The 8,137-nt window shown below is 53.9% G+C and overlaps 1 protein-coding gene across 5 annotated transcripts in view; it reads left to right on the forward strand.

Moving 5' to 3' along the window:
• CERS1 (ceramide synthase 1) overlaps positions 1 to 8,137 on the forward strand; it is a 12,475-nt gene that overhangs the window by 566 nt on the left and 3,772 nt on the right. For 2 of the 5 annotated variants that reach the window (XR_004162121.1, XM_003213291.3), the window contains exons 1-4: positions 7 to 143; positions 6,423 to 6,582; positions 7,121 to 7,301; positions 7,645 to 7,806. Coding sequence is in view for 2 of the 5 variants with exons in the window: in XM_003213291.3 (XP_003213339.2) it covers positions 6,468 to 6,582; positions 7,121 to 7,301; positions 7,645 to 7,806 (458 nt within the window). In the remaining 3 variants the exon portion in view is untranslated. Of the gene's footprint in view, positions 1 to 6; positions 144 to 2,368; positions 4,349 to 4,368; positions 4,501 to 6,422; positions 6,583 to 7,120; positions 7,302 to 7,644; positions 7,807 to 8,137 lie in introns of those variants that run through there. The other 3 variants (XR_004162119.1, XR_004162120.1, XM_031557146.1) reach the window with 3 other exon arrangements.

The raw sequence follows: 8,137 nt of genomic DNA on the forward strand, positions 1-8,137 counted from the left end.
GCTGCGCGGATTGCGGCTGGGAGCTGTCGAGGAGGACGTGGGCCGAGAACGCGCACCTGCGCTGGGGAGAGGTGCTGCTGTGCGGGCTGTGCGTGCTGGCTTGGACCGTGCTGCGCCGCGCCGCCGCCCGCCGCGTCTTTCGGGTCAGTACGGCGGGATGCGGGAGGGCTCCGGTCCTCCTTTCCCGGGGCTGCGGCTCGTTCCGACGCCCCGCCCTGAGGTTAAACCCCGTGGGCTCGTTGCGCGGGTGAGCGCCTTTCCCGCTGCGGTTGAATCCTTGCGCAGAGCGGCCGGTCCTCGCCCCGCAGGGCTCCATCCCGAGCTCGTCGCGCAGAGAAGCGTGCCGTTCTTCTAGGGTGGTTTGTGTGGGAAAACTCGCCCGTCCCCCGGGGCCGTGTGCCGTGAGGGGGCTTTGCGGTCCCACCCCGGGCTGCATCCCGCAGGGCAGAGCGTCGCCGGACGACCGGGGGTCCCGCTGTACGCGCTGTGTAACAGGCTCGGGTAGGGGGCCGGGGATTATTTCTTGCAGGTGCTCAAAGGACCGGGCCACATTTCTCAGCATCAGCTGCGGTTTGCGTGAAAAATGTCCTTCCCCGCTTTCCTTCCCTGGCGCGGCGGTGGGGTTGGCTGCGTGCTGCAGTGCTGGGCTGACCTTCAGAGCTGGGGGTGCAGGGTGCTTGCATGCAGCTTGCTCAGCCCCCGGTGGGTTTGCTGACCATCATCCCCTCCCTGTTAGCGCGGTGCTTTGTAAGGAACAGAATGAACAGGACTTCCCTGAGAATGAAGAACAGTCCCGTTTAATCTAATTTTATTTTTTATTTTTTGCTGTGAAAAGCATCCATAATGAATTGAGCCCTATGCTTCCTTTCTGATGGCTCAGTCCCAGCAGGAGCAATTTCTTCTTCTCTGCCTTCCCAGAGAGGTGCTGTGTGCTCTGCAGTGCCATTCCTGCAGCCTTGAGGGGATTGGAACAGCAGAACTAACGCAGGCGTTGCGTGTTGGGTCAGGTGGGAGTCCTCAGCTCTCAGCTGTTTTCTCATCTCCCAGGAGCACGGTGGCACAGCCTGGAGCAGTGGTGGGAGTGCAGGGCTCCTTGTGCCTGCGTGGGCCAGGCCGTGTGCCCTGGGGAAATCACTTCCTTCAGAAACTGTTTCATAGATTGAAGAGAGCAACCTTGCATCCTGTAATTAGGCTATCAGGACTTACATTGCTGAAGCCTCCAAAGCAGCTCTGCCTTTGCTTTTCAGAGTTGCTTTTGCTTATCCAGTGGAGCTGGAGCCTGACCTTGTGCAAAGTTCCAGTCCAAGGCCTCTGGAGCCATTGGAAGCTGATGGTTAGGCAAGGTGTCAGTGATAATGGGCTGGCTTTCTCTGCAGGGCTGTTTCCCCTCAGCCCTGACTGCCTGGGGCTGCTGCTGGGGCTCACACAGTGCCTGGGAGCTCTGGGCTGAGCGAGGCTGGAAGTAAGGATAGGTCTGCTGTAACAAATGGGATGTATTCCCTTCGTGCTCTGGTTTCTCCTTGTAAAAGGCTCAGCTTTACAGAGCGAGCAGTAATCAGAGTGTGAAAAAAAGCTACTTGGAGCTGTGCAGTCCGCCCTGTGCCCTCGGAGGACGCTTGGCAGTGTGCACCAATGCTGAGGTATTGTTCCCAGGGAGAAGTGGGTCATGTTTGTAATTGCAGAGGAGCAAGGAGAGTTCATCAGAGCCAGTTCTTGTGGCTACGCCTGCGTGTGCTGCAGGGGTGAGTGGGTGAGATAGCATCAGTTTCCTCCCAGCAGGGAGGTGGAGGGGTGGCAGCAGTGAGAGACAACTGTGTGCGTATTTACTTTTAATTGAAGAACTTGAAGCATTTCTCTATTTGTTCTGCTGGACTTGCTATGGGAAAAGCTGGAGATTGTGGCTCTCCTCAGCAGCCTTTGGCAGATTTTATGAGACGGGTTTGTATTGCGTGCCTCCTGTACGGGCAGGGGCATCCAGCAAGAGGCTTCCTTACTTGGGGAAAAGTCAGTGAGAAAGTAAAACCCTCTTGTTTAACGCTGGGAGGAAGCTTGTCCCACGTTCAGGACTGCCTCCTGGTGCAGACTCAGAGCATCCTTCCTCCTTTTGAATGCCTTCGTGTTCCCTGCAAGAACTGAAATACAATTATAAAAATGAATGCACTCTGTGTCTGGAGAATGCTACTTTCCTGCGTGCTGCTTATAAATAACAGATCTTGCAGCTTGAATTGTAACTCCGTGTCTGCAGAGGAAGTGACTCTTACCGTGAGACCTTGAAGCCTGAACCATACAGTGCATCTCACTTTGCTCTGGCCATGGCCGCTCCTCTGTGGGACTCTGCGAGTGCCTTAAGGCCACGCACCTCTTCCTGTGCTGTTTGCATTGCCCTACTTTTCTCGGTGGGAGCAGCAGGGCAGCAGTTTGGTTTCTCACCACAGCAGCATTTAACCTTTGTCACGAAACATCTGACCGTTGGTTTGAAGAAGCAGTGGAGTTTGTGTGTGTGATGGGAGGGGTTTGGTTAGGATTTGAAAGCGTGTGCTTCTCACCCGTTGAAACTGCCAGGTCTGTGCATTAGAGGTGGTTTTCCCGTCATCCTTAGAGCAAAGATAATTTTTGCCTGTTGTCTCTTTTTCACAGGATCCTTGCTTGGTGCGAAAATGGAAAAGAGTTTTGGTGTAGGAAAGATGCCAAGTAGCTGAGCAGATGTGGGTTACCAGATAGAGTCCCTGACGGCTGGTGTGTGGAGTGGCTGCAGGCACTCTGAGAGTTGGATTAAAAAGCAGCAACCTGAGCATCCCTGTGTGAGCTGAGCATCCGCAGGGCAGCGGAGCCCAGCAGCACCCAGGCCAAGTGCATTCTGTTCTGAGTGAAAGCTTTGGTTCTGCCTCTGCATCTGGTGGCTGTCAGGTACCCCCTGCTGTAATGGCTGCCTTTTCTCTGCAGTGGGTAAATGCTCTCTGTTTTAGGCCCACTAGTCGGCTTGCTGCCTTAGTGGCATAACTTGTAGGACATTGCAGTGTCTTCTGCAAGGAAAAGTATTTTGCACGTTGGAAAATGGTTCTGAAAACAGAGAGTTTCTAGGTAAGTGCTGCTGTATAGTCCCAGCACTGATGTGGAAGCTGGAAAGCAACGCTCCCTATCCTCCCTTTCAGTGATTTATGTAACTTCTCTCCATTTTACAGTATTGTCAAGACTTGTTTTTTTCCAAACCCCAGAACAGGGCATGTGAATTGAAGGAAACGATTGCTGTCCCCAAACCCACCACCCAGAGCAGCCCTTGCTGCTGGCTCTTCCGCACCCACCTCCCCGGCTCATCCCACTGCGCTCTGCTCAGCATTTGAAGCACAAACTGTGGCAGCTCGAGGGGGGAAGCCACAACAATGGGCCTTTTCTTCACTCTGGGAGCGAAGCTGCAGGTCTCAGAGCGGGGGCTGCCCTCCCCATGCTGCTGTGTCAGCACTCAGGCATGAGAAGGTTATTCAGCCCCCGCAGCACCCTGTTGGCAGCTGTGTTGGGTCTCCAGAGAGTGTCTGCTATTGCTTTTCTCTCTGTGGGGGGAAATTTGACTGCTTACAGAGGAACCGAGGAAGAAATAATGTCTTTTGGCTTGCTGCAGTTGTCATAGTGTGTTTTATCACATTTATCTGGAAAGTGTTGTCCAGAGCCCAGCCCGGCTTCCCAGTGCCTTTGCTGAGAAACTGAGGCGCTGAGAGGCTGTAACAAGCTGTGATTCATAACCTGTCACTGCAAACCTGCCAGGTTGCTGGCAGGACTCCTGTCCCGCTGCTGTAGCTGCCTGCAGATTTAAGGGGATGCTCTGCTTTTCTCCACTGCCCCAGGCTGCAGGAGGGGTGTGAGCGTGTTTGTTTTTTTCTGTGAGTATATATTTTTTGACACTTCTCCGGTGCTGTGGGCAGCAGCATTTGGTTTTTCTTTCCCTCCAGCTCCGAGCTGCTCTCACAGTGCTCTCACCCACTGCTGTGCTCTTTCCCAGTCCCCAGGTTGTGCCAGGCAGTGCGGGGGAGCTGGCACAGCCCTCCCACCCCGCTTCCCATTAATTTTACAAGTGAATCAGAAGGTTCTTGTGAAGGTTTGTGTGGGAGTATCGTGGAGGAGGTAGGAAGAGCTGGTCGCCCTTTAAGAGCAGCCCCATTACATCACTTGCCAAGAGCTTTGGGCTCTTTCAGCCGGAGCCAGATCCACTGCTCCAGCAGCAGCACCCGTTGCCCTTAGCAACAGGCATCTCCGTGCTGTTGCCATGGGAACGACAGCTGGGTAGCGGAGGGCATCTCCTGCCTTGCACATCTCCTACCTCACACGTCACTTGCCTTGAGGACACGTTTGCCAGGTTTGCTGCACTGTTGCAATCTCTGCCAAGGGCCCGAGCCTCCAGAAACAGCTGGCCCAGCAGGATGTGCTATGAGTGATAGCCCTTGTCGTCAGCTCTGTCTGCCTGGAATAGAAATGTAGTAGGTGAAAGCTTCCCTTCACCCTTTTCAGGTAGGGAACTGAGGTGCAGAGATGCAGCCGAGTGACTTGGCTGGTGATTGACAGCCCTGCTGCAACAGGGTTGTGGGGTTGAGCCCTATGTCCTAAATCCAGTCCCTAATGAAGAGCACAGGAGTGGCAAAGGTCTGCCTTGGCAAAGCGTTGGGCTGTCCACACAGCTGAGCTGCTTCTCTGCTCCACTTTATGGAGATACAAATAATTCATGCTTTCTGGGCTCGGGACTTTCTGTCTCTGCATTATTCATTCAGCCTTCAAGCTTCCTTCTCTTTTTTCTGCCATGACTCCTGGTGGAAGAGGCTTTGGCAGCAGTGTGTTCTCAGCCGCGCAGTGAATGCAGGATGCACGGGGGAGGCTGGAGCTGCCCCTCTTTGGCTGCAGGGGCTGTGGGCAGCTTGGCAGAGCGCTGTGGGGCTGCTGCTTCCAGGTCGGAATTTCCCAGCGCTGCTCAAAGCTCAGAACAAAGCACTTTTAGACCGAGAGTGGAGTCCTTTGAAAATCTGACACAGAGAGGGGCTAAAAGCCAGGCGGGCCTCTGCCTGGGGACAGCTGGAGCCTTAATATAGCCTTTGAGCATCAAGGAGCCAAGCGCGGGCTGCAGAAAGTGCTGACCTGGGGCAGGGTATGGTTACTTTGCAAGCATTTTGTTTTCATCTCTGGCTTATCTCTCCCAGTGGAGCTCTCCCCCCCGGGGCCTCGGGGTGTGTTATCTGTTTCAGGAGAGGCAATTCCTGCTGGACGCTGAGTGATGCTCTGCTGCAGCCGGGTGGAGGCAGCTGGGACTGGTAGGGCCTTGTCAGCCTCGTGATTAGAAGCAGAGACTGTATCTGGTGTTGCTCAGCTGCCACTGAGGGAAAACATCAGTGCTGAGAGCCATGGCTGAGCTAAGGGTGCGCTCGCTCATCCTGCAGATGATCTGAGCTGGAGCAGCTAGTGCTATCCTTCGTTTTACTCCTGGGAAGCTGAGCTGTTTAATGCTGCAGCTTTGCTTTCGCTGTGATTTCTGAGCAGTCCCTGGCCCCTCGCTCTCTTGCAGTTGCGAAGTGCGAGTATAAAAAATCAGATATATACTCATCATCCTCAGCATCGTGGGGAACTTGAAGTGAGAAAGTTTCATTCTTAATAGAGCGAGCGATCCACTGAACTGCTCATCCTCTCCTTCATCACTTTGGCCATATTTGGGGAGGCTTTGCCTCCTGTCTCTGAGTCCTGACCAGCAGGAAGGGTGCTGTAAACTACAGGGGTGAAAAACAAGCCAGCTGTGGGTGAGCCTGGGGTGAGGGAGCAGGAGGAGCAGCCCTTACACACACATTACATGCAGAGTTGCTCCCTCCGGTGCTGGCTGTGCAGGAGGATTCTGTGCCCCACTGGTTGGAAAGCAGCAGCAGCTGTGTTCAGGACTCAGCAAAACCATCACTTCCTCACTTGAAAGGTTCTTTTCTGGGACCTGGCAGCACTGCAAAGTCCAAATGCGTAGGGTGGTATTGTTAGAGCTTCCTCTTCTGGATTTCCTTATGCAGATGGGATTTGATTTTATTACAGTTGTATTGATTCTGTTCTGCAAAAGCAAGCTGTGGTCAGCCCTGCTCCTGGAGCCAGGCTGATGGAGTGATGCCCAGACACTGGGATGCGTGCTGTAGATTTCCTCTTTCTCTGCAAGGCTCTGCTTTTGCAGCTTTCCAACGTGGCCAAGGCTGAGTGGATGAGTCTCCAACTTCAGATTTTTCCCTGCTTCAGGCTCTTTCTCAGGCCTCCCAGCTCAAGCTATAAAGAAAGCCAAAATAATGAGGCTCACGTCCTTGGTTTTGTCCTCTCTGGCAGTGTGCGGTGTTGGAGTCCCTTAGAGATTCTGTGAGCTCTGTGCTGGGCTCCTCAGGGTCTCCTTGCCGTGTGGTGACACTTCTCCCTTCTTACAGCCCTTCGGTGAGTGGTGCAAGCTGCAGCCAAAAGATGCTGCCAAGATGCCTGAGAGTGCCTGGAAGCTGCTTTTCTACACAATATCCTGGTCCTATGGCTGCTACCTGCTGTTCTTCACTGACTACCCCTTCTTCTACGACCCACCGTCCGTCTTTTATGGTACAGTAAGAGTCAGGGAGAAGCGGGTGTGGAGCAGGATGTTCGAGTTCGTAGGAAACCTGAGTTGTACAAGGGAACTGAAGTTGGTGGGAGAGAAATTCTCAGACCAAGCCTCCACATTAACTTTTCTGTGATGATTTTAGTGCAGAACGGACTGCCTCTATTACTTTGTTACAGAGAGGGTGTCACCTAGTGGCTGTTGCAGACAGCAGGGTCTGGGATACCTTTGGCTATGGAGGGAAGAGGGGTTGAGGAGTTGGAGAGGGAGGGAAGTAAATCAAGGCTTCTGCCCTAAGTCCCTGAGTGGGAACGGCTCTGATGCCAAAGGAGGAGTCTGGGAGCCAGGATGCCTGGGTCCTCTTCCAGAATTTACCTCGTTTTCATCTGGGAAGTCCTGAGTGGAAGTTGAGCACGGCAAAGTGCTGACAGGCACCCGGGGCAGCTCTGGCTGCTGTTGGCTCCTCACCGTTTGCACTCCTGTCTCTCTGATGCTGACGAAGGCTCTGGGTTCACCCTGGGTGTCTTTCTCCCATTTTAGACTGGAAGAAGGGCATGGATGTGCCCACGGACATTGCTATCGCCTACCTGTTGCAGTGCAGCTTCTACTGGCACTCCATCTATGCCACTGCCTACATGGACACGTGGCGCAAGGACTCCATTGTCATGCTGCTCCACCACGTGGTTGCTCTGACCCTCATAGCCTTCTCCTACGCTTTCAGGTGAGGGCCTTGGCTGTCATGTTGTCCCCCTGTGCTGTACCTGTGCCAGCCTTGGGCAGTGTGCAGCAAAGGCTGTGGCTTTTCTGTGCTCCCATGCATCTCGTGTGTAGTGGGGGACTCACCCTGGGCTAGCACAGATTCTCCCTACCACTAACCCTGTACTCCCACAGCAATCCCAGTGCTCACAAACCATTGCGTAGAGCCAGACCTGCCCTGCAGCCTGTTGCCATGCTGTGCCTTCCCAGGCCTTGTTCTGCGTTGTTCACAGAGCCCATCTGCTTATGGTGCAGTGGGCAGTGTGTGCTGACGCATCTCCCTCCCTCCCTGTTCTCCTTTCCTGTAGGTACCACAACGTGGGCATCCTCGTGCTCTTCCTGCATGACATTAATGACGTGCAGCTGGAATTCACTAAGCTCAATGTCTACTTCAAGCACCGGGGGGGTGTCTATCATCGGCTCAACGACATCATCTCCAACATTGGCTGCCTCACCTTCAGTGTCAGCTGGTGAGTTTGTCTGCCTACCCAGCCCTGATCCCACTTCCAGCTATCCTTGCCAGCTTTTGCAGTCCCCCTGGTGCCCCGGGGTACAGCCTGCTGGGTGTGTGTGCATGGGAACGAGTTGTTTCTATAAACTATTTGGGAAGAGGTTCCTGCAGAGCCTGACCCCATGCTGGGCTTGGAATCCTTCTGTAGTCACTTTGCCGTCTGTCACCACAGAAGTGCCTGTGAAATTTTGCTTGCAGCATGACAAATGACCCCAGGGGAGGAGGAGCTGTTCCCATTTTCCCACTCATTTGGTTTTAGCATTAATAAACAATTTTTGTGGGTTGTTTTT

This window comes from Meleagris gallopavo, chromosome 30, assembly GCF_000146605.3.
Source record: "Meleagris gallopavo isolate NT-WF06-2002-E0010 breed Aviagen turkey brand Nicholas breeding stock chromosome 30, Turkey_5.1, whole genome shotgun sequence".
Classification (NCBI taxonomy): Eukaryota; Metazoa; Chordata; class Aves; order Galliformes; family Phasianidae; genus Meleagris; species Meleagris gallopavo.